The 26,370-nt window shown below is 40.5% G+C and overlaps 1 protein-coding gene across 1 annotated transcript; it reads right to left on the minus strand.

Annotated features, from left to right (window-relative positions):
- Positions 1–720: 720 nt before the first annotated feature.
- On the minus strand, positions 721–15,211 carry LOC140239211 (mitogen-activated protein kinase kinase kinase A-like). The gene is made up of 3 exons (XM_072319093.1): positions 15,044–15,211; positions 3,954–4,067; positions 721–1,134 (listed from the first exon to the last, which is right to left on the minus strand). Exons 1-3 carry the CDS (start codon positions 15,209–15,211, stop codon positions 721–723), a joined length of 696 nt encoding a protein of 231 aa, XP_072175194.1.
- Between the last annotated feature and the right edge of the window lie 11,159 nt (positions 15,212–26,370).

Genomic DNA, 26,370 nt, shown 5'->3' on the forward strand with positions numbered 1-26,370 from the left:
TTCAAGTACTGCCAATACGCGGAGCAACTACAATATATTTTATATTTGTATACTTGTATTTACATCCGGTCTTAACCCGTTGAGGACGAGTCCCGAATATAATTATACTCGGGCAAATGTCTAAGGTAGAGATGCGTGTTGTAGCAAACTCTGCCCGTGCTCAATAACCTCCTTCTATGCTGCTAATATACGAATACCTAAGCACTAATTGAATTTGGCCAACTGCTCCTATACGGCTAAGAAGAAGGAGAGGCAATATGGGATATGTTAGAAACCACGTTAAAGCTTTTCAAAGTAGGATGCAGATGTTTTAACCTGTTGTCTGGCTTGAAGCAATTCTCTCTGGAACAGGGTGGTGATCCTTGACCTAAAAACGAGCACTAACTTTGACCAGCCCTAACCGTCCCCCTCCCGCTGACCCCCCCCCCCCCCACACACACACACAAATAAAAATGTTCCACAGCTCCTTTGAAACATAAAAGTGTAGCGTTCATGTTGGTTGTATTGAAATGTGAAAAAAGAAAGAAATAAAATTGCAGTTGAACTATTCTAAAAACAATAAATGCCCTTCTCCTATCGAGGATTTTTAGTGACCTGGATGGAAAAAAATAAATAAGAAGAAGTATTTTTGCCCCACAATATTGTCAAGCCATGCCAGCTCATGTACATGTGCATAATACATGGCATCGGATAACTTGCCCGACTGCGAGAAAGTGACAATTACTTGAGAGCATTGAATTTCTCCAGTAGCTGCAGCGCTGACGGACGCTGATCAGGATCATGTGTGAAACACGGCTCCAAGATCCCCCTGACGTCAGACTCCACCTTCGACAGAGCTTGCGGCATGCCTACGGAACCGTCTTTCAGCCGAAACAAGAAAGCAAATAGCTCCATGCGGAAAACTGCTTCCCCCCACAGATGTTCTTCAGAGTGCAGCTCGACCAGGGTGCCCGCCACAGACCACACGTCGTGCTTGTTGCTGTGTGTGGCGTCGGGAGTGCCCGCCAGTGTTTCCGGTGGCATGTAGAAGGGCGTGCCACGTTTCCCAGCGGACTGTTCAGACATGGTGCTGCGGTTCTTGATGTGGGCTAGGCCAAGGTCACAGATGTACGGACGCTTTGTCTCAGTCTCAATCTACATGGCATTGACCAAAGGGGGAAATGCAAGTATTCATTCAAAAGTGACGAAGATGGAGACAAAAAGTTGGACCCTATAGTAGACAAGCCACGTCTCCAAGTTATTCGGTCAATGATATTAGTTCTTTGTAAGCAGCGGAAGTGCCCTTCTTGATAGGCGAGATTCTCTTGCTATCTTTGGAGGGGATTTTATGGCGTAAGTCTGATGACTGCTTGCATTTGAGGAGCTTTTCTTTATTTGCTTAAGTTTGATTACTTCTAGTAAACAGTAACGTGAAACGAATTTATTTCAAACCAATCCAAACGCCTGGTTTAGTTTCCGGACGATTTCCTACGGTCACAAAAGATGCATGACAGTAATCATGCTGTTACTAATGATAAACAGATTGGCTGGAAACGATTGTAAAAAAAAAATGCTTAATAATTGCCAACAATATCATTGCAACTATCTTAAAAAAAAAAGAAAACAAAAACGAATATTTTGAAAGTGCGCGTTCCCATGAAAGCAAGAGATTGTTAAGAAGCGGGATGAAGATATGGGATACAAGGTATGAGTTTTCTTCATTATTTGTCTCCCTCTGTACAAACGGAATTTTTAACAAACATGTCGGGGGAAAAAAGGACTAGCGGGAATCAAACCTGTCATATACTGCTCTTCGGGCAGCGACACTACCACCACACTTTCCCGTGTTGCCAAAAGTGACACGATGAACTCGAAACAGATACCCAAGCTCCGAAATTCAGGCACACAAGGCATATGAAATGAACGTATGAAATTATCAAGAAGAGGGGTAAAGATATGGTATGATTTTTTTTCTTCAATTTGTCTCCCTCTGTACGAATGAAATTTGCAAGATCGCAACTGCTGATCCACATTTTTAACAAACATGTTAGAACAAGGAAAAGTAGAAATTACGCGGTGCGTAATATATGTCCCCGCCGGAAGTAGCGTTTTGTAACAAAATGTGCAATATCGGTAAAAAATCAAGGTCAAAGGTCAAAGAAGACAAAGGTCAAAATTCTGTGTAGAAGTTTTGAAGCCCTCACCTAGTGCTATCACTTAAAGCAAACGGAATCGAAATCGGGTTAGAAATGGCGAAGGAGTAGCATTTTGTATCAAAATGTACAATATAGGTCAAAAATCAAGGTCAAAGGTCAAAGAAGTCAAAGGTCAAAATTCTGTGTAGAAGTTTTGAAGCCCTCAACTAGTGCCATCAAATAAAGCAAACGGAATCGAAATCGGGTTAGAAATGGCGAAGGAGTAGCATTTTGTAGCAAAATGTACAATATAGGTCAAAAATCAAGGTCAAAGGTCAAAGAAGTCAAAGGTCAAAATTCTGTGTAGAAGTTTTGAAGCCCTCACCTAGTGCCATCACATAAAGCAAACGGAATCGAAATCGGGTTAGAAATGGCGAAGGAGTAGCATTTTGTAGCAAAATGTACAATATAGGTCAAAGGTCAAGGTCAAAGGTCACAACTGAAATTCTGTGTACAAGTTTTAAAGCTCCCATGTAGTGCTATCATATAAAGCAAACAGAATCAAAATTGGCTCATAAATGACAGAGAAGTAGCAAATTGAACATTTTGATCACACACGGACGCACACACGGACGCACGCACGGACGCACGCACGGACGCACGGACACACACACGTACGGAGCCCGTTTCATAGTCCCCTGCTCGAACTCGTTCGGCGGGGACAAAAAAGAACCGGTGGGAATCGAACCTGTAATCTACTGCTCTCTCTTGCTCTTGCTCTTATTCATTATGAGGCAGTAAGGATATATGCACGTACTTTCAAAAATACCAATCTTTCGAAATAAACTTTCCACTTTACCCAATGATCCAATCTTCATCTACAGACCTAAATGTTGTCACTCCTATATGCATTCACAGAGACCCTACTTTAGCGGGTAAGTCAATTGACTCACAATTGAAGCACAAACACAGATTAGCATCAAACTAGAGTTTTAATGTGACCACGCATAAAAAACCAACAAAAAGTCGCACGCCCCGATTTCAACTGGGGACTCAAAGTAGCTAAAATGTGTCAAGCAAGTCAATATTTACTTTCTACAATTTCTGAAAGAGCAATTCTTCTTTATCTGCAGGAAAAAAATTAACATATCATATATATATCATATATACATATATATATAATATATTGCAGTTTTTCTCTAGCACACATTTTTGAAAGAATATTACAGTTGTGTCTCAAAGGTCCCTTTATGTTTCTTACGCATTCCTTGCATACTCTTCACTTTCGACCGTAATAATCTTGGATAAGATAGTGCTGGTGCTTGTAAAGTTAGTAAAAAAGTTATAAAACGTTTTTATAAAATGTGCAAACTTTCAGGTTAGTCTGATAATCCTTTCACAGTGGGTGCTGCGGAAAATTACTTCCTGTTTTCTTCTTTGTCCCATTCAATGCACATAGCACAGTTTGGGAGATTAGTGCTTGGATAGACCCTTTGATTCCTGCCATGCCTGCAAAGCCTCCTTTCCCACAAAACACCTTTTTAAAAGTATGTGCTCTCCGTTCATTATCTAGATAGGTCACGAAAGTCTACCTGTGTTGAGTTATACGTTATTTTACAGCTTGGACTCTGTTCTTTCTAAACTCTTATGGCCTTAATGAAAAGTCCAAGCCAGGTGACTGCATATTGGTGTTGTAATGCAAAAAAAAAAAAATGTTCGTGGCGACGCACGCCCAATTTGGGTATCGCTTATGTACTAAAAGATTAGGTTAAGTATCGAGGCACTGGTCAAAGTTGTTAGGATGTTGTACCAGGGACACATTACTAGAAGATTACCTACCAGAATATTTGCTGGTTTGATATCCTGGTGCAGGATGTTTTTAGCATGCATGAAAGACACAGCCTGGAGAATCCCACGTGATATCTGGATTTTCTCGCAGCGATTCAGGTCAATCTGGGGGGATGAAAGGATAATGTAACTTACACGAGAGAAAAAAGAAAAGTCTTCGTTTTACAAAGTTTCCGTCACATAAAAAACCCTTTTACAGTATAAGATAAGAATTCATATTATCATGTATTACTATTTGCCATAATTTTGTAGTCTAATGTTTCGTCTATCATGTGCCGATATTTGGAAACTAAACAATCAAAGGACATACAAGAAAAAACATTTTTCTGACGCCATGATTTTCCGACTTTCAACGGAACAGAAACGTCTCTGAAGATTTGGATTTAGCGCCGCAGAGAGACTCAGCCCCTAGCAACGATGGAGGGATTTTATTGGTCGGTGCATGCCATCTTGGTTACTGATTGGTCGTGCGTATAGACCGCTGGTGCTAAGCTTGAATGAACATCGCCGATGTTGCTAGGTTCATACGTTCTATTGTCAAGAGGTGAAACTGCCTTTAATACCTCCCCTTTATCACGATTGTGTCGGAAGGAAAACCTTATAAGCGGTTTTCTTGAAACGCTGATTTCCGAGGCCACTCCACATGGTCTCATAAAATCATCGATATCTCCGCAACCGATTACTGAATCATGAGTCGTGCTTTGTATGAAATTCTAGCTGAAGAGTATTAATAATTTCCAGAAAATCCACCTCTCCCAATTTTCGGATTTTTTAAAATAATTTTTTACTTTTCTTTGTAGCGGGTCACATATTTTTCCTCTCTCTGTCTTTCCCTTGATCTCGCGTATGCTTCAACTTCATTATTTCCAGTGTATCAAACCTTATACCCGAATACATAAGAACATTCATTTTGATTTTCATTCAGAATTAACAAAAGATCAAAAGTTTAATTTTCTTGGGGCCTGAGCTTTTGATCCTAGATTACTTGTCATAGGCAAAATGACGAATATAAAAGGAAATAAGACACTTACATGGACAACAGACATTACATGCATTATCTGAGACGGGATGGAACACAGAACAATGAAAGCACAAAAGATCAGCGGGTCCTACTCTCACCTGAGTATTGCAAATTTACCTTCCATTTGTTCTTGCAGACTATTACCGAAGGAGAATATAACAGCTCGAGGAACTTTGCTTGACCAGGAGGACATGGTGTCTATTTACATATCCTTTTTGGCAAGAACACCTGGAAAGTTTGCAGAAAATTTGACAATGCGTTTTTGAAGAGATCAAAAAGTGCAAACTTGACCCAGTTTGAGTTTTTTTTTTTCGCCAGATCCAAGGTCTACCACGATCAAACTTGAAACTAGATTCACTTATTTCCATTATGTTTTATTACTCTGAGTATTTGGTTTCACAGAGTTTTGAAAGAAAAAAAATATCTCTACGTTGGAATTTCGGGGGATCCCCAATGGGGCATAGTGCCCATTTGTACAGTAATAATATTGTCGTCCTAAGACAAAAAAATCTCAACACATTTGATGAAAACTTGACCATAGATGAACATGTGAACATTTTGCCCCGATTTGTTTCGCACCCCCTAGGGCCCCATGAGACGAACTCGGACCCACCATTAGCAAACTTGAAACTACAATCATCAACATACTCAAAGCACTAACGTTATAGCTCTGTCATTGCTGTAGAGAATAATATTTCTAGCAATGTCTTAACTTGGGGGTCTTACCTCCTAGGGAGGGTGCCTATTTGAACAATATGAGATCCTTTCACCCTAGTGCGCTATCTGCCACGTTTGTGGAATACCATCGCTGAAGAAGAAGAAGCTGAATCTGGCCCCAGATTTCGTCTCCCGAATCTGCTATGAACAAACTTGAAACTACAGTCACCAATGTATGCACTCGTAGCATAAACTTAGGTCTATCAATTCTACTCCTGGTTCAGGGCACATTTGAACAAATATAAATTCTATCACGCTTGAAGATGCTGCCTGCCAAGTTTGTTGAAAATCCGTCATGGGATCTTCAGTAAGAAGCTGAAAAATAAAAATGTAAAAAGTGTGTTAAATCTAACACCGATGTTTATGCAGTGTATAAGGCCTCAGGGTGAAATTGAAATTGACAACGTACTTGAGCTCTTTTTGAGCTTTGCATCGGGATGTTTGCGTTGTCGGTGGTACCGTGATCCGTCTAGCAAATCGCGGTCGCGGTTCAATCCCTTATACCAGTATATACAGTGATTTTCCTTGTCTTGCTTTTTTTTTCTCCTTTACTGTTTACACCAGGATCATATACATTATGAAAATGTCTAATATGAATTTTGTGTGCATTTTTAGCCCATTAAAGGGGCTGTACAGTATTGGTTGAGGTTGGGATCCATGTTTTTTACATACCTTAGTGAGATAATGAGAAACGTCTTATGAAATATGAAAGACGATGTAATTTTAAGAAGGATTCAACATTATTTGATAAAAATTGGTTTTCAAATGGCTGAGACATCCAAAAAAAAGGTGATAATAATAAAAGACCACAGACCACGCCTTTTATTAGGATCTCTTTCTTTCATCTTGTTTTTGGATATCTCAGCCATTTCAAAACCGATTTTCATCAAATAAACTTTTGATACCCCTTAGAATTGCATGCTCTTTGACATCTCAGAGAGTGGTTTCTGAATATCTCGCAAAACGTTTAAAGCTAAATCCTCGTCTCGACCAGAACTGCACACACCCTTTAATTTATCCTGTCCATGGTTATGAGTAATCATAAAATGTATTTATTTCAAAAAATATAAAGATAAAGGTTATTCCCTTCTTAAATTAAAGCTGATAATTATATAAGGATGGTAAGAACAGACTCTTCCTTCCTCATTAAATAACATCTCCAGACGTACGTTGCATGGGCTTCTCACGTAACCATAATGGCAGTCCATGCCTTCTGTACTAAATTCACTGACTTCCAGATTTGAATTATTTAAAAGTTAGATACAATACGTAACAATTATGAAATTCATTCTAATATTATGCGGGATTAAACTCAATTCTTATTGTGAAACAGTCTTGTCCCTTAACGGTCATTGTTTTTCCGGACATTACATTCGGAATTTTGTGTCCTATGATCCTATGACGGAAGTTGTGGTCTTAAGAGCATCATGATAGTCTTTCCTTTGGCCTAAAGTGTGTCTGCACCCTGAAATTATTTTGACAGGTGTGAGAGCATGTCTTTAGAACTCTAGAGAACATTATATCCCATCACAAAAAAAAAAATGCCCCAAATTGTGAAATATTAATCTTAATAAATCAGCACGCACTAGTGAGCGCTGCAATAGTAACCAAAAATGAAAATAGTAGCTGCGCGTCGAAAATCGGTGTGTGCATGCTTCCTTCGTTTGCCTCCGTCTGCATCGAATACTGTCTATCGGTATCGTGTGCCTTAACGTCCGTATAGCGTGACATGATTGTACCCAACTACACCATCGTAGCAGCGTTAGCCCGGCCCGGCCGGCCCGCCCGCTGGATGATGCGCATGGTATGACTAGCGTTTAGCGATCACGACTCGATCGACTCTTGATGTACGTTTAAGATGTCTATTATCTTCGTTGCACCACTTTGCCGGAACACCACTCCGAACTTTGCGACATTCAAATTTCCGTATCAGATTAAATGCCCTGAGCTGTTCCAAAAACGGTATGACAAACTTGAAACGGTATCGTTCTGCTGGTATGACAGTGGACCAGGTCCAGGACCGGATTGTAAACCCGAACGCAAAGGTTGTGTGAAGAACACTTCAAGCCAGCTGACTTTCGACAGGCATTCCGCCTTCACACATCGTCGACATTGGACTGTACAGAACATCATCATCAGAGCACAGAGAACCAGGCTGAATTTGCATGTTATTCTCTCAGTTTTCATCAAGCCCGTTTGTGTTGTGTGTAGACCCAACAGTAAGTTACTGAGGTAGACAGCCGTAACTCATGATGAATTATGAAACTATATTTGAAATTGACACTTTAAGTGAGAGTCACTGGAATAGTTACTAGAGTATCTGAATCAATACGCTGCCGGACCGGGTGGTATACTAGTACTGTACCACCCGGTATAGTGCAGCGGGGAGAGTGGGCGCGAAACTAATTAGTCGTATCAAAAATTAACACTCACTAACTGTCACTAACCCGTGAAGATATAACGTTAGGTCTATCTCTAACGTTAGATGTATACTCTGTTGTGTGGTCTCGAGGTCTAGTAGAGCTAGCACCTGTTTTTTAATTAAGTAAACAGGGTTAGGACTAGGTACCGGTACTAGACCTACCAATGATCAGACCCCTATACGTTAGCCCGACTCGGACGCTGTGCATGCAACCTAGCGACTGGGCTGTGTATAGACCGATTCAATTTCGATGACCTATTCACCTAACGGTCGCCATAACTGGGGGCCAACGGGTGGTAAAAGTACTGGCTGCCCCTGGCACCCTTGTCACGCACGCAGGGCGCTTGCCGACCCGGCCTGCCGGCGTGTTTTTTTTAGACGGCACAGATTGGGGACCCTAAAAATCTATTGGGGCCCCTATCCCTAAACCTAACCCTAATCCTAATCCTAACCCTAACCATCAAACCCTAACCCTAACCCTAACCCTAACCCTAACCCAACGTTTTTCCCATAGGTTTAACACGCGCCATGCCCCAATCTGTGCCGTCTTTAAAAAAAACGCGGCCTGGATGGCCCCCAGACATGGCGTCGCCATAAGAGGGCGCACTTCCTTGAACACTCGCTTGAATCACAGAACTCTTACACATTATTAGAAGAATCACACCCATTCACAACCCGCTGAGCTCGGTGTCGCCACCGCGCACCACGGATGTGACGCCTCAGTGCACACGCCGCCATGTTGGTTAGCGGTACCTCCGCAGCTCCTAGCGAGTACGGTACGGTCAACTCACTGATCGGGCAGTATGACAGCCGCTGTAGCCCTTGATATTTACTTGAACTTGTAAACTGTCAAACTGGTACTTCTCAATCCAGCGTTGACCACAGATTCATGTACTCATTTATGTTATTTATTTCACACTCTTCCCTGAAAGTTGTCTGTATTGAAACAGGAGTTTTTCCCCATTTCGGATAGATCTATTTGACTTCGGAGACGTGATCTGCTTTGGTATAAAATAATCTAAGCCTGTCCTTGTCTGTGTCCTGCCATTTTCTGATACCCCTCTCAACCCTATGTCTTGCATTTTTCCCCCTCCAACGATACTGTAAGAAGATGTGTTCGTGCTTTTGATTTTTCTCCCATTAAACAGGTCAAATTAAATTTCCAGTCAGTCCAGTTGTAAAAATCAATGATTTGTGGATATGATCATGTAATACATCTTCCCCATCTGACACTCGTTCAACATATTAGAAATTTGGAAGACAACATCACCTTAATTATCTATATTCCTGCTGTTATTATCATTAGTGTGTAGTACAATGTAGTTACCACTATTGCACATATTGGTATAGGAAGCAATATGCCTATAGGCATGTATGCACTGTATATCTGTATACATGAAATAAAACAGAAATCGAGTTCATGCTAATCACCGACAATTTATTTCACCACACCAATTTTTGAGCGATTTGCAACAACACTTGAGAAAGAGCGAATCGCTCAAATATTTGTGTGCTGTAAATAAATTGTTGGTGATCAACATGAAATTGGTTTCTGTTTTACTTTCGATATAATGATATTGCTGCACCAACATGTAGACTACCTGGTACTCAATCATATATATATATTTATATATATATATATATGTATATATATATATATATATGTATATATATGTGTATATATATATATATATATATATATACACTCACACACATTACAAGCATGAACTCCTTTCAAGATTGTCTTCCCACAAAAAACAGAAAGTTAAGTTGGACAGAGTTAATTTTCCTGATTTTTTTACACTTTATTTGACATTTATCAAGGTCAAAGTTAATTGCTGAGAATCAACCAGTACAGTGATATACCATTTGCTTGAAGTACATGTACCATTATCATACCTAACACGGCGGCTATAATCACAGTACATGCGTCGGGAACATCTTATGCAAATGATAGGCAAGACCACCAGTGTCGCAAATTTGTGACAACTATTGAAATCACAAAATCAAATGCATATACATCTATAATGGACATGCAATAGGGCAACAACATAACATTCATGAATAATGGACACTGTCTGGCAAGATTATCTAAGGCAATACATCAATACATGTATAGTGCACAATTTCACTTGCCCTTGATAGCTTCAAGCGTGATTCAAAAAGAAAATCCTAATGAGTGTAAAAATGCACTATGGTATAGTATGAAAACATATTGTGTTGATCCGCATGCACTATGGCAATATAAATCTACAAGTTATGAACACTGAAAAGAACACCAACGGCATTCCTGGCAACAGTATTAAAGGCAATACATTTGTAAATGTAAGATTTTTCACTTGTACTTAGCTCAGCATGATTCAAAATTAAATCCTTAGTAATGAGTATAACAAACACTATCCCATACACTGTGTAGTATGAAAACATAATTTGGTAACAACATGTAAGTTAAACAAGTATCACAGATATACAGCAAATGTTGTATATCACGAAAGCAAATGCTTGTATAATCAACTATCATGCAATATAGCAACAACATAAAATCCATAAATAATGAACACTGTCGGGCAAGAATATCAAATGCATTCTTGGCATAACAATATCAACTAAAGGCAATACATGAACATCTGTATAATGCAAGATTTCACACGCACCCGTTTGCTTCAAACGAAATTCAAAGTGAAATCTAAAGAGTGTGAAAACATACTACACTGTATCTCAAAGTATGTACATGTAGGCAAAACAAGTGTCACAAATAAGACAACTACATGTATTGTACAGGTATATCATGAAAGCAAATGCATGTACAATCACTTAGCATACAATATGGCAGCAAAATAAAACCATGAATAATGGACACTGGCAAGAATATAAAAAAATATCAAAGGCAATACTGTATAATCCAAGATTTCACTTGCACTTGTTCGCTGCATTTTGAATTGTGCTTGAAAGCACAATTCAAAATGAAATCCTTAAAGGGAAGGTAAACCCCAAGAGCAATGTGGATTGAGTGAAAACAGCAGCATTAGTAGAACACATCAGTGAAAGTTTGAGGAAAATCGGACAATCGATGCAAAAGTTATGAATTTTTAAAGTTTTGATGTTGGAACCGCTGGATGAGGAGACTACTAGATGTTATGAAGTATGAGTGGACAACAACACCAAGAAAATATAAAGAAAATTCTGCAAGAATCCATTTTTCATGAAAATTACAAATTCCATCAACTTGATATTGACATATGTTAAGGGTAGCAATCATTCCTCCTGCTTTCTGAAAGCGGTTGGTCCATTCCTCTTTCATAATTCTAGAAAAGTGAATTTTTGTTGAATTTCCTTTATATTTTCTTTGTATTGTTGTCCACTCATACGTCATATCCTCTAGTAGTCTCCTCATCCAGCGGTTCCAACACCAAAACTTTAAAAATTCATAACTTTTGCATCGATAGTCCGATTTTCCTCAAACTTTCACTGATGTGTTCTACTAATGTTGCTGCTTTCACTCAATCCACATTGTTCTTTGGGTTTACCTTCCCTTTAAGTGTGAAAACATACTACAGTATATGGTATAGTACGAAATGTAAACGTGGCAACAATATGTAGGCAAGACAAGTCTCGCAAATACATGTACGACAAATATTGCATATTGCGAAAGCAATGTCCCGGGGTTACTTTAATACTAGAGTACACAGTCAGTCTAGACAATCTAGTATCTAAACGACTGTGTTGTCACCGACACTGACACTGGCCCACCACTGGTACTGTGACTCTAACTAGCTTTAGCTAGACAATAAGAATAAATCTACGTGTAAAGTTTACACCTAAGCTCAAATTTACATAAATTTACACTTTTTTTCATGTAAAAAGCTGTTTGCCCCAACACACAACGTACAGTTTATAGCCCCAGGGCCTAATTAGGCCTACTTGATCTTTTTTATTTTGCATAGTAATTGGTGGTAAACAGATATGTCGACGGCAAACACAAAATCCAGTGTCTGGGAATAACTTTGCTACTGCGCTCACAAGAAAGCCAACATACGACCGATCCGCCTAATTGTAACGTTACTTGGGGAATTAATTTACTTCTTATTCTCATCATGGCTTGGTGTCAAACTTACCTGTTTCCAAATCCTTTTGTGAAGTGATTTGTGCAGTTTACAGGCGCAAAATATGGCATTTTAATGCCTCGCTCAGGGTCTCGGAACGTCAGAAAATCACGGTACAACATGCAGTCACTGTATGTGGATAGCGTCTGCTGGGATTTGCACGCAAAAAAGTTCCGCTAAGCAAAATGGCGGACGTCACGTGACAATGAGTCGAGCGACGGCGACAAAACGGGTGGCGAGTGATTCTTCTATGTGTAAGAGTTCTGTGGCTTGAATCGGTCTATAGACCGATTCGGGTTCGTTGAGGGCAGCAGACAATTTGTGGCACTGGGCGCAGCCATGAGCTCATTTTGCGGTGTCCCAGCCGACACCCCCCTCCTCTCCCCCACCCCACGGGCAACATGTTTATCGCGCACTTGTAACAAAGGTTCGCGCACTAAGTAACCATTCGCGCACTCAGTATGAGCAGGGAGGTGAGACAAAAAGGAGTGGGCACTCTGCCCTGAGGGTTTTCCCTATCACTCAGCACAGGATTACAAGGGATCAGTGCCCCAACGAACAAGTAAACGACCTCTTACGTAGCGAGGTCAGTCTGATCGTTATCACTGCTGTTTGATGTTCGATCCTCGGGGCCGCGGTGATTTGGCCCTCTATCGTTAGGAGTATGGACAGGCCAGTTGACTTGTGTGTGTTCACAAGGACGTGTATGAGGGCTTTACATTCTTTATGGAGGCTCACACGGCATATACTCTCAGGACCTGCTAGTCTAAGAATTCAGCTCTCGATAGATACAAAAATTTTGAAAATCGGCCAAGAAGAAGTTGAGTTTTGACAATGTAACTGTTTAACAATAGCCATTGTTTTGTTCTTGTCTTAATCAAATTACGACGCAATGTCAAGTGTAAATCCTGACTAGTGCTGACGAAATTCACCTGTAGATCAGCAGATGTTGGGGTTTTTCTTTAGTCTGATGTATCACTTCATTGTTCGCTCGTGTTGGTTCTCTTGTCATATTTTTTTGGGAAACTTGCGTACATCCGCCAAGACATGTTTTTTTCTGGTCCCATTAACATATTTTTGTGAGCAATTTTAGTTCTCCAGGGGATGAAAACACTATTTGAATGTTTTTTTTTTTTGTTGTAAGCTGGGGATATATTGAGGCAGGAGGGCTCGAATCTACAACAGAGTGGTCGTGATGGAGACTACTATAGGACCTAATCTTGGTGAAATAACTTGCCTCCTTGCCTGGTGTATGGTGAAAACATGTGAGAGTTCAGTGAGAGCTGAACTATATCACATGTCCTGTAACACTGTATGCCTGATTAGATATTCACCATGGCGCTTTTTTTGTCTGTCTCTCTGTTTTTGTTTTATTCTTATTTGAAAGCTGAATGGGTATTTTTATGATGGTTGTTGCTGTTGTGGTTGGTATTTTCTGTGCTAGCTTGGTATTAAAATTATTATTATCATCAGGCATTATTGTGGCATGTGTTCCACTACTCAGCTGTTCATGTTTCCTTCATATTCTTACAATCAGTATATTATTATTGGTGCTGCTAATCATTATTATTAAATGTTTTTAAGTCTGTGTTAATTTGTTTCCATTTCATGTAAAAGTTATTTCACCATAATATCATGCAAAGTACATTTGTTCCCAAGAAATCTTATAGTACATGGACATGTAAATGCACATAAATTATAATACCTTGAATACTAGCTGCAAAATTCAAAATGTGACCACGCAACCAGTTCACTGCACATCACAATGCACCAGTGTTGTTTGCAGGCACAGCAATGGGTAATGCATCAGTAATGCACCAGTATACACCAACCACCAGTACTACGTGGAGTAATCCAGGTTCTGGCCAGGGAGGGGTGAGACCCACCAGCCTGTTGACAAGGATTGCGCATGTGCACTGTGCGGCCAAGCGGCAGTAATCTAGTTAGTGGAGTGGTCTCTTGGGGAGTGCGGCTCCGAGGATGGTTCAAAAGACACTAATCCAGTGCCCACTCCTTTTCCTCTCACCTCCCTGGTACGAGACGCTCATTGGCTAAAACAACCATGCATCAGTTTTTAATTCCGTGCGCGTGAGAGGGGTGGGGAGAGAGGAGGGGGGGGGGTCGGCTGAGACACCGCAGTATATGGCGCTGCCCATGCCAAAAATACACATATAGCGCGTCACAGAATCGGTCTATAAACCGGTTCGGGTTCGTTGAGAGCAGTAGACAATTTGTGGTACTGCGCGCAGCCATAAGCTCATTTTGCGGTGTCCCAGCCGACCCCCCTCCTCTCCCCGACCCACGGGCAACATGTTTATCGCGCACTTGTAACAAAGGTTCGCGCACTAAAGCAAGCATTCGCGCACTCAGTACGAGACGCCCATTGGCTAAAACAACCAGGCATCAGTTTTTCATTCCGTGCGCGTGAGAGGGGTAGGGAGAAAGAGAAGGGGGGGGGGGGTCGGCTGAGACACCGCAGTAATGGCTCTGCCCATGCCAAAAATACACATAGCGCGTCACAGAATCGGTCTATAGCCCGACCAGACGCTGTGCTATTATTTACAGTGACTGGGCTGTGCAAAGTTAGGCTGTGTACCTATAGTATAACGTCAGACTGGACGTCTAACAGTAACGTTAGTGAGGTGCCCGCACCTCGCCATGGGCTCGAATACCGCTACCCTGTTTATAATTGTTACAAGTGCACTGAATCAAAATTAAAGCCCGGGACTGTGTTCAGTATCAGATTTTCCATCATCGGAACGTCTTGCAATTTTATTTCTAGAGTGCACAGTTAAAGTAGTACTACGGCACAGAGTACAGCTCCGGGTATCTGTGCATGACGTTGGGCCGGTCCACACTGCAGCATGCATTCGCATGCCGCACCGGCCTCACGCGCTGGCTCTCTCTCTCGAGCCGGATACGCATCCGCATCAGTGGATGCTGCCGCAGCTGGCTGCTGCCTGGTGGCGCATTTATTTTTTGGCATTTTAGAGATTGCTCTATTTCTCTTTATATATTGCCATGTCTCCGTATGTGAGTAACTTTGCACTCTTATATTTGACAGGGGTATTACCAGTACAACAACCTACAATGTCAGAAAAATACATTTCAGGGTGCAGGTACACTTTATCAATCAACACGTCATTGTCGGATCCAGTGGATGAGGCTTTTAAATCACTACGCTGTGCTGCAGATCACCTCCGATTCGTCGCAGTTATTAATTACAGTCAATTTTTAACGTGTTGTCTGAGAAGCTTTCGAAGACTCTTACAGTTGAGCGTAGCGTATTCTTCCAACCATACGATCTGAAAATTGTTCACATCAAAAGCGAGGACAATGTGATAGCACATGCTGCGCCTAGAATTTGAGGAAAGTTGTAGTTAACCAAAAGAAAAGTAGTAACAGGAACACTTTCCAAAGTATATGTACTTCATTTAGAGGACATTTCATTTGCGTGTTATAGAGTGTATTTCAAGAAGTTTACTTTTATGTGGATATTTTGTTGGTAAATACACCAAAATGAGGTGAGATGATAGGATTATGGGATAAAGTCATACCATTTTATCAGAAATAACTGATTTGGACTTTCACACAAACTTCCCAAAATTGGAATGTGTTGGCTGCTTCGTTTTCTTTTGTCATAACTCATTTTTGTATATACCAAGTGTATAATTTGTCTGATACATGTCAAAGTCATGGTTTTGGGAGGCTATTTATGTAGTCTTTCAAAAATGTATTTATTGTAATATTTTTAAGATAAGCTTTGCATTACACAGAGGTAAAAAAAATGTGTATGGTTTGTGATTTCACATAGGGTCAAATCAGGTGAACATCCACAAGAGGAATAACATTCAGTTGCAATTTACACCTTCAGAACAAGTCCTATATGATAAGAAAATACAGAGTATAATGTAGAAAAAAAATGGGCTCAAGTTCCAAAGTTCACTTACATGTGCATGAAACTGAGGATGTGTATCATGTTTAGTAAAATTGGTAGCATAAGTTTATCTTTCAAAATTATTTTATAATGTCATCGTTTTTGAAATTCAAGATCGTAGTTTTTCCTTTGCGAAAGAAAATGATATAAAAGGAAATTGTGTCAGAACTATCACTTATTAAAGAAGTTGATTCACATAGCTTAGTTCATGCGCAAGATTTGTACTGGATTTGTGCCACTGAGATTTATTTCCTGTTTCCTATTGTCATTCTGATACGAAGGTCAGTACACTGAGTCAAATATTCTATGCGAAGGGTTTCCATGTTTACAAACGTTGTTACATTCTAGTAATTCCAGGTGAATGCAGCAGCTGGGAAGATTATTACACGGAAAAGATTGATTCGTATATGTTTTGAAAGCAATTATGTTGTGTAGTGAAAATGTGATAGTATGCATAGACAGCTACATTTTTATGCATACAAAGAAAGTCATATTTCCAATAAAACTAGAAATGTCGCTATGGCGACTGGTATGCCTCCGCCATAATGCATGGTTCTCCGAATAGGTCTATAGCACAATGTCTTGCCAATTCGTGATGAAAGTTTCACATAACTGGCAAAATATTAAAATGACAGGTTTGTTACAAATGCATTGAGTGTTCACTTTCCTTGAACTAGGTTTATTTGGATGAATGGCTATACTGTTTAAGAGTGCAGGTATTTCGGGATTTGAGGATTTGTACCCAACTTTTGACCCTTTTATAAGTGAAAAGAAGAAATGAAATGTAGCAATTTCACTTGACCTTTGACCTTTTGGCAAGAAACTTTCAAGAGAATCTGTATTGGATATAAATACATACATACACTAAGTTTCAAGAAAAAATCCTGCAGACATTGCATGGATAAGGGAGAAATAATAACATTTTTATGAATTGACCTTGATCTTTGACCCCCTGACCTTTGACCCATGACCAATAAATTCCCTACATGTTCACTGCCAGTCAGATGCATATATACTAAGTTCCATGAAGATATCTTGATATATTTGTGAGATATGGATAAAAAAGTAAAATTTTACCATTTTAACTTGACCTTTGACCTTGACCTTTGACCTCTTGACCCAAAGCCCTCTCTGGGGAATCTTGAATTTGTAGTTCATGTATACACCAAGTTTCAAGAAAATACCTCCAAGCATGGCATTATAGGGGAAATAGTGACATTTTGAGCATTCGACCTTGACCTTTCGACCTTTCACCTTGAGCATGTGCGCCCAAAAGTTGATAGGCACAACTTCGCCCACTCATATACATGCCAAGTTTCATAAGGAAACCTCTGACAGTTTTTTAGATACGTCGTCCACAAAATTGATTACTTCGTACGGACGGAAGGACGGACGGAAGGACGGACGGACGGACGGACGGACGGACGGACGGACGGACGGACGGACAACCCGAAAACATAATCCTCCGGCGACACTTCGTGGCGGAGGCATAAAAATTAGATCGTGGAAAGTTAGATCGCCTGAGTGAGCCAATTTTCCAATGCATGTTTCACATTTCTTCATGACTGGTAATGTACAGTGCATGTGTGAAGGTACAAGTTATACGTAGGCCCTACATGTGCCGTTTATTTAAAGGAGTAAGCTTGAAGCCTGATGCATGATGTATAATTCATTACGCTGCTTTAATGATATTTAGTGGATTACAACAACCCATGGCACTTGTATGCATGTTTTGTACCCACATAACATTGATATACAGCTACTGTATGTTGGAAGGTTCAATGTAGTATTCTGACATGTATGTCTGCAACAGAACTTACACTGCTAAAAGAAGACTGTACTGACATTTTCTAATTGTCTTATCATTGTAATCATGGACCTACTACCCATGGACATTCATCATTTGCTTAATTGATGCATGCCTCTGTCTATGTCAAAAGTGTCACAAAAGCATTTCGAACATTCTTCCCTGTTTTGATCTTATGAGCTCCGCCGCCGGCAAGCCTGGGCAAAACACAACACAGCTTTGAAAAAAATATGTACATTAAATGCGCAGAAGATAAAAACTGTCTTAAATCAAGGAAAATGCATGTGCAATTTTGGTATGTATTGGTACATTGTATATCACCGCTCAGACATTTTCATTAGCGAAATACATGTACTTTTGAAGAGATAGCTAAGTTTTTAGCCAATTAAACATGTTTTGTTATCTCATTTTCCGCCTTTCCGCACATTTTTTCAAGTGTAAAAACAGATAGCAAGGGAAGAAGATATGTCTGTCTTAAGTTAGGCAAAGTCATAAATGTGTGAGCGCCAGCGGGCGTATCGGTAATTTCCAAACCAACGAAACAAGATCAGTCATGTTATGAGGTTTGCTGGTTCTCATCATTGGTGTTTATTCAAAGACGTTTCAGTCAGAAAATGCGCATCAGCCAAATAAGACCAGAATTAGGGAAATAATTCTTTTTTCAGTGACGATGCATGATTATGCAATCATTATTTTTGAGACACCTGTAAGTACCAACGGCGTAAATCCGTACTTAGGAGTGGGGGGATGATTGGCGATAGTCACCATCACCATAACCGGACCGGCGCAACCGGGGGGAGGGGGGGGGGGGAAGCTTCCCCCCCCCACACACACACAAACACTTTACAGGGATCAAATGCCCCACTCTTTTCCATGCATAGTGGGAGGGAAGTGGCAGCAAAAATATGACAACTTTTTGTTCTTGTTTTTGTTTGTTCGTTTGTTTTTTCATGTCAGCCGACTTTCGCCGGAAAATCAGACCTTAAAAGTATGAAGACTTTGTTGCTGTTGTTTCCCTTGTCTTTTGATGTTCTTTATTCTTGACTGACAGGCGATTTTGCCCCCCTTTCAAAAATGTAGCGCAGCCCTTAATAATGCCCAAATAAATTCAATAAAATGCTTAGAAGGATATCCATTTCTTGAATAACGTAGTAGATATTTGGTGAAATTTGGGATTTTTTCTATAAAAGGACAAGTGAGAAAAGGAAATATTCATAGATAATTGAATGACTACATCGTGGTATTTCAGCTCTTGCTCCGCCTGTGCGACATCACTGTGAAGGCCTACTAAATAGTGGGGCCTATCACCGGCGTAGCCAGGATTTAATCTTAGGGGGAGCGGTTAGATGCGAGGGAGAGATGCGAGCGAGGGGTGAGGGTGTGGGAAATGGGTTTCCCCCTCCCACAGTGAGAACTTTTTGCCTATTGATGTTGTAAATGGTGCAATTTGATTCCTTTTTTTTTGCGTGTTCTATCCACTTGAAACACTCCAACTTGTTTAAGGTAGCAGTATACATTTTATTTAGAGTATTATTGAACAATTTTGCCTATACAATGGTATCAAAAGAGGAACTTCTTGTCTTAATCCTTACACTGAAGATCATGAACGTGATCATGAATTTTGACATTGTTCAGTCCAAAAGCGGCCGTTTGTAGCTATATATATATATATTTCGCTTTGGAAATTAAAGGGGCGCACCGGGTGCATTTGCTGGCAATTTAATACTGGCAGCAACATCAGGAGAATGACATAACGATTAAATGCGAGCGAGCGAAGCGAGCGAGCTTGAAAATGTTGACATTTTACAGTCCCAAAACTGCCGTTTGTAGCTACATTTTTTCTCTTTGAAAATCAAGGGGGTGGGGGGGGGGGGGGGACACCGGGCGCAACTGTTGGCAATTACCCGGCAGCAACATCAGGAGAATAGCATATAGCGATTAAATGCGAGCGAGCGAGCGAAGCAAGCGAGTTTGAAAATTGTGACATTGTACAGTCCCAAAACGGCAGTTTGTAGCTATATTTTTTCGCTTAGGAAATTAAGGGGGTGGGGGCGCACCGGGCGCAACTGCTGACAATTACTGGCAGCAACATCAGGAGAATGACATAACGATTAAATGCGAGCGAGCTTAAAAATTTTGACATTTCACAGTCCAACAACTCCCGTTTGTAGCTACTAGTATATCTTTTTCGCTTTGAAAAATAAGGGGGGGGGGGGCGCACCGGGCGCAACTGCTGGTAATTACCAGGCAGCAACATCACGAGACTGGCATGACGATTAAATGCGGGCGAGCGAAGCGAGCGAGCTTGAAAATTGTGGCATTTTACAGTTCAAAAACTGCCGTTTGTAGCTGTACTTTTTTTCGCTTAGGAAATTAAGGGGGGTGGGGCGCACCGGGCGCAACTGCTGGTAATTACTGGCAGCAACAACAGGAGAATGACATAACGTTTAAATGCGAGCAGGGATGTGTTTCTCTTCCCACCTCCCTGATGCGAGCGAGCTTGAAAATTTTGACATCTTACAGTCCCAAAACTGCCGTTTGTAGCTATTTTTTTCGCTTTGAAAAATAAGGGGGGGGGGGGCACCGGGCGCAACTGCTGGCAATTACCCAGCAGCAACATCAGGAGAATGGCATGACGATTGAATGCGAGCGAGCGAAGCGAGCAAGCTTGAAAATTTCGACATTTTACAGTCCAAAAACTGCCGTTTGTAGCTGTACTTTTTTCGCTTTGGAAATTAAGGGATGGGGGCGCACCGGGCGCAACTGCTGGCAATTACTGGCAGCAACAAATATCTCATAAACACATTTACGATATAATCTGGGGAAATTTCAATCCCAGAAGTGTATACTATTTTTTTTTTTGGGGGGGGGGGTATTCTCCGTTAAAGGTAGGGGATACCTTTTACAGACCTCCCAAAATGCAGCAAAACATTAAATATGAACCTCAGGGGACTTGTTTAGGCCACTGCTGAGAAATTTGGAAGTCAACAGTTATCTACAATTTGAATAATGCACAAAACTCAACTACTCAGTAGTTCTGTGTGTTAGCCACACTTAAGCCATTTTGTTGCAGTCTTCTGTACTTTTTTATCTATAGACACAAATCTAAAAGTACAAGAGCTGATGTAATAACATATAGAGTGTGTGGCAAGAATGTATACAGAAATGTTTGTAAGTTTTGATGAAATTTCGTCACAAAATATACATGATGGACACACATGCAGTGCATGGGTCTGCAAAGGTAGCCTAGTAATGTACTGGAATTTACGGTGAGCCCCGAAAAAAATTCAATTCAAAATCTAATGGTCAATAAAAATGTACCAAATGTTACCTTCCACTTTCAATACTTTATGGGAGTTTCTAAAATGATACTCTCTTCAACATACCACTGTATTTGTACAACTCTTCATTTAAGGCATGCAAATGGGATTCCCTACCTTTAATTGAAAGTATCTAGATATCTCCTCCCACCCAAGGAACATTTGCATTTCTTTAAACTGAAGTAACAGACCTGGTGCACACTTTGGATGAAACATTTTGAAATCTGTCAATCTAAAGTGTATTAAGTAGAAATGATTGAACGGGGAGGATATGGGAGGGGTTAGGCCTATCCCCCCTCTTACGCTTATAGGGAGATTTGGTATTTTCAGAATTGAAATTCAGCTATCTTTGGGGGAAATATTTAGACAGTATTCTATTTAAAAAAAAAGTAAGAACATTTCCACATCTCGGGAGTTACGAGGAGGAGCAAAATGATCTGCTTGTCCCTAATACTTTTATGGGGGACCATCCCCCTCCCCTTCCATCGACGCCTCTGCATATGAGGGAGCTTTGTAAGTGAAAGATCTGCTGCACACTCTTTGATAAATATAAGGAAATAAAACGTCAATCTCAAAAAGTGTACAAAGTCTATCGAAAGGGACCCTGTAGCTTTTGCATATTCATGATTGCAATTCAGCGATCCGGTGCATAATTCTGGCGGTAGTTGTCCAATTTTCCACAAAGAAAGTTCGAGATTTGTCCTCATCTCGGGAATTGCTTGGGGGACAAAATGATTTGTCTCCCCCAACTTCATTCACTGCACACGATTAAACTTTTAAAGCGCTCGGTTTCGCGCGCTTTTTTTTCGGGGAGATATTATAATGGTACTTGGCAGAATAACGAAGAACGGTTTACACAGAAGTCGAGTTGTAGTGGCAAGGTATAGTGACAGCTCTTCATGTAACCCGGCATAACTTGTGACATGCGACAACTAACACACTAGTTTTCCTCTGATCAAAACACTATTGAGAACAAATTGCTGGATAAAGGTGAATATAATAGTTTTATTCACTTGAATGAATTTATTGCGCGAGATCAGTTTTGTACATTGTGTTAAAAACCTTAACATAAAACAGCAACAAAGCAAACAAGGTTAAACAAACAAGTACAGTTTTTTCTACGTATGTGTCTCTATGACAATATTTGTGGACTCTAATAACATAATTATGTTCCGTAATTCCAATCGACCATTAATTATTATCTTTAATGTCTACCCACATTCCTTTGGAGAGTAAACAATAAACATTATCAGAAACGCAAGGTTATATAAGGACCGTATAGGCGGAGATTGAAAACTTGAAAGTTCATCTCGTATTGAAGGAAATTTTACCTTTTAACTTCAGTTACCTCACAGGAATAGATTAAGCAAACCGTACTTTAATTGAAGACAACCCAACGTTTACTAACTATAAATCTCGTAACATATAAGGCCTACATATCAGAGCACTTCTGAAGTTCAGGTCTATCAGATATTAACATACTTTAGCCGTTGACAGTTCAAATATGATTGGGCATATGATGCCGAAAATTTGAATGATTTCCTGAGATTTTTTTCTTAAAGATTCTTTTGTATATCTTATTACCATTTAAACACCATTCATATTTGCAGAAATCAAAATGAGTTCAGCCCTTTATTTTCATAGAGATAGTTCTACTCATTTTGCTCACCTTTTTTCCATCTTTATCAAATTAATGGCTTCATAATTATCTGGCCCCCTACAAAGCACAATGACATGACTAGCAACGTTATTTTCCAACAACATAACAGGCTCATAAATACAGTTGTAAAATTCATTCTGGATCACGGCACACTTCAGGTTTTATACATTCTTACCAACATGTGACAATGATTGGTAAGGTACAATATCCGTTTCAGTACTCCATTCCAAGTAGGTCCTATTCACTGGAAAAAAAAAGTGAAAATCTTTTCATACTATTCTGGCAAACTGTTAGAATGTCTTGCCTTTTCTGAGGGATTGTTTAATTAGGGATTATTAAAAGAATCCATTTTTTCTGTTCGTGAGATGAATGTTGCATATCAATAAAATTGGCTGCGAATAAACTTGTCTTATTAATCTATTAATGTATGTTTGTTAACAGGTGAACTTTCTTGTGTTTTTTGCACATCTCCCACGAAAACAAAAAGAATTCTGGTTTATAGGTCTGAACCATTAATCTAAAGCAATGTTCATTAGATTAAAGGAGGTACTTGCATATGGCAAAATATGGGAATCGACACCTGTTCCTATTGTTTTTTTTTTTCTGGAGGCAAACAAATTATACTAACTGGGCAAAATCACTGCCAATATGGAGAGGGTAAATGTGTTGCAATTCCTACGACTGAAACTCGTACAAGGCTGTTAACGAACTCTTTGTTATCTAGATCTTTGGGTAACTCATGCGGAGCTCGACGTGAGTCGTATCGCGCTCGGCATGGTGCCTACGTCCATGGCCCTACAGACTGTGTTGCATCAAGGAGGTGGGAAGAGCACCTCCCTGGTTGCATGCAGCTGGTTGCCATTTGGTTGTGTGGCTACAATAGTAGTTCAACATCCGAAGCATGCATTACGGTCGATATTGCTCTACATGCATTGCGTGCGAGAGAAGTACGCGAGTGCTGGCTAGCACTGTTCAGCAGTATGCTCTCGTCACGAGGCGGGCGTGCGAACGTCATGGCTCATGCATTACAGTATGTAGCCTATAACCTAGGTGGGGATGCAGCTGGTCTGATGCGACGAGACTACGAACAGTGGATGCGCGCGAACACCGCCTATGATCCAGATGTTTGTCGTTATTTTCTTATTTTTTTTTTGAATCGGTGGCAGTCTTCTTGTAAACACGGAAAAAAAAAAGTGCCACCGATCGTGGCGCCTAGCGGACGCGGTAGATGCGCCCACTGTTCGTAGTCTCGCCGCATCAGATGTATCGCTTGGCAAAGACAATTATCTCGCTGCATCATACGTTTAGCCTAACAGCAAAAGACAATAACTGCATTCTCCGCCTATATTATAGGCTATGCAATAATCCATCATGCTGAAATCAATATCATCACATTTTTTTTCTTGTTCCTACATCTTTTTCTTGGGAGAATTTCGGGGGGGGGGGTATTTGTACAGGCCATCCCCCCCTCCTTCAAAAGTGGGGGGGGGGGGATATATCCCCCATCCCCCCGGGATTTACGCCCATGTACTCATTGACATGCGCATAGTCAGGTGGCGGCGGATCTCGCACTTCAAAGTGGTAAGTTTCCTTGAAAGTCCATTTTACAGTAGGTCCATGTTCTAATAAACATTTTTTGATGCCTACTTCACTGGAAAGAGAGAATTCTATAACCCAGGATAAGCCTGTCATGATTTTTTGGAAAAAAAAATGAAAACGAGCAAGCCATGGAACGATCCACACAATTTGGCCTACGTCACAGGTGCTCTTGGTGCGCAACTCCGACTTTAGCGAGACGAACTACGAACATAATGTCAATTTACTGATGAAATCTCACACGAAGTACTGCAAAAGCTGTTATTTAGTATAATTGCAGTATGGAGCTGAAATAAACATGTTAAACAATATCTATTAACTTTTAAAAGCAATCTCTTCAACAGCTTTTTATTTAGATAAAACTTGTGGGAAAATTCCAAATAATATGCAAAATGAAATTGGCATCGTTTGATCCGAACGTGCTGCCCATAGAAGACTGTGTGTATTAAAGTAACGTTACATTAACTATAGAGTACATCATTGCATGCATGCATTGCATGAGCGATCGATACATGGTTCCACAGTTCAAACCTGGCTCAACCTATCTAACGTAGATGAGGGCTGAGTGATTCTTAAAATCTAAATCCAAATAGACTCTCTTCAACGGCACGCACGGGAGCTTTTTCCATTTTTAGCTCTTAATGGTGCGATCAGGTGCATACTTAAGTGACTATTTTTTACCTACTTTGAAAGACAAAAGGGAAATATACCTTCAATTGCAAGTATCACTTTAATCCTTTGGGCTAGGTTCATTATCAATAGGCCCAAGTTGCATACTTCACCCAATGCGTGAGAAAAATGGATGCTAAGCGTGAGATCGTGAGACGGACCCTAAACGCTTGAGTCTCACGCTTAATGTGTGAGACTTGGTAGCTCTGGCCTAGTTAGATGAAAACGGCACCCAGTACACGTAGACTCTGATGTACTAGAACTAGGACTACTGAGCAGTCAAGGAATAGCTAGATTCTACGTGGCAGTCCGACTCCAGGTTTTGATGAGTACGTACACTCACTCACCGTCGACATTTGCAGCTGTATGTGCACAGCGCTATAATAATGCACAGCTTAACGTCACCCCTGCTGCCAAAAGTTGAAGAAAGTCCAGACGAAAGTCCAGACTCCAAATCTAGATCCAGACCCTTGTCCTGCAGGCACTTTTGTTCCTGTGCTGAAATTTTAAGGTAAGGTATCTGATGTATGGATTTCCGATGTTTTTTTTTTTGTAGTCGAGATAAATCTCTTGGTGGTGTTATTTACATAACGTTTATAAGATCTAACTAACACTAACAAACTATGTTAAACAGTTTGTTTTAGTAGGTCTTCTAGGACCCATGGCCATGATCGGAAGAGTGGCCTGGGGGTATTTCATAAAGCTGTTCGTAAAGTTACGAACAACTAACGAGCGACTGGTGATCAATTCTATGTGCTATACTTACCAGAATTTCCATAATTCAGCACAAGAACTGATCACCAAGTCGTTCGTAACTTTACGAACAGCTTTATGAAACACCCCCCTGACCACGTCGTAGATACCCTGCTAACAGCGCCGCCGCTTCGCGATCCCAGCGCTGGTGAGGTATAGTGCTAGCGTACTTCCGTATCAATAGATACATGTATCTCAAAATACACCTTGCCAAATTGCACCCAAATCACAGGAAATACTTTAAATGATTCATATCCAACAGCTCACATTAATTGGAAACAAATCGCATATCGGGAAGCGTAAGTGTAGATGTCGACTTTCCTGTCGTCGCTAAAAATAATCTGCTCTAGGCCTACAGTAAGAAAAACATGAGTGATTGGGGCGTAGGTCCTACCTACCTGCT

Source organism: Diadema setosum, chromosome 15 (genome assembly GCF_964275005.1).
Source record: "Diadema setosum chromosome 15, eeDiaSeto1, whole genome shotgun sequence".
In the NCBI taxonomy this organism is placed as follows: Eukaryota; Metazoa; Echinodermata; class Echinoidea; order Diadematoida; family Diadematidae; genus Diadema; species Diadema setosum.

What these genes read in the sequence shown, in the direction of transcription:
- LOC140239211 (XM_072319093.1), bottom strand. Translation starts at nt 15,211, where the DNA reads ATGCCAAAAAATAAATGCGCCACCAGGCAGCAGCCAGCTGCGGCAGCA. An exon ending in ATGCACAGATACCCGGAGCT is followed by an intron (nt 4,068 to 15,043) that starts GTACTCTGTGCC and finishes TCATCCCCCCAG; the next exon opens with ATTGACCTGAATCGCTGCGA. An exon ending in TCAAACCAGCAAATATTCTG is followed by an intron (nt 1,135 to 3,953) that starts GTAGGTAATCTT and finishes AATGCCATGTAG; the next exon opens with ATTGAGACTGAGACAAAGCG.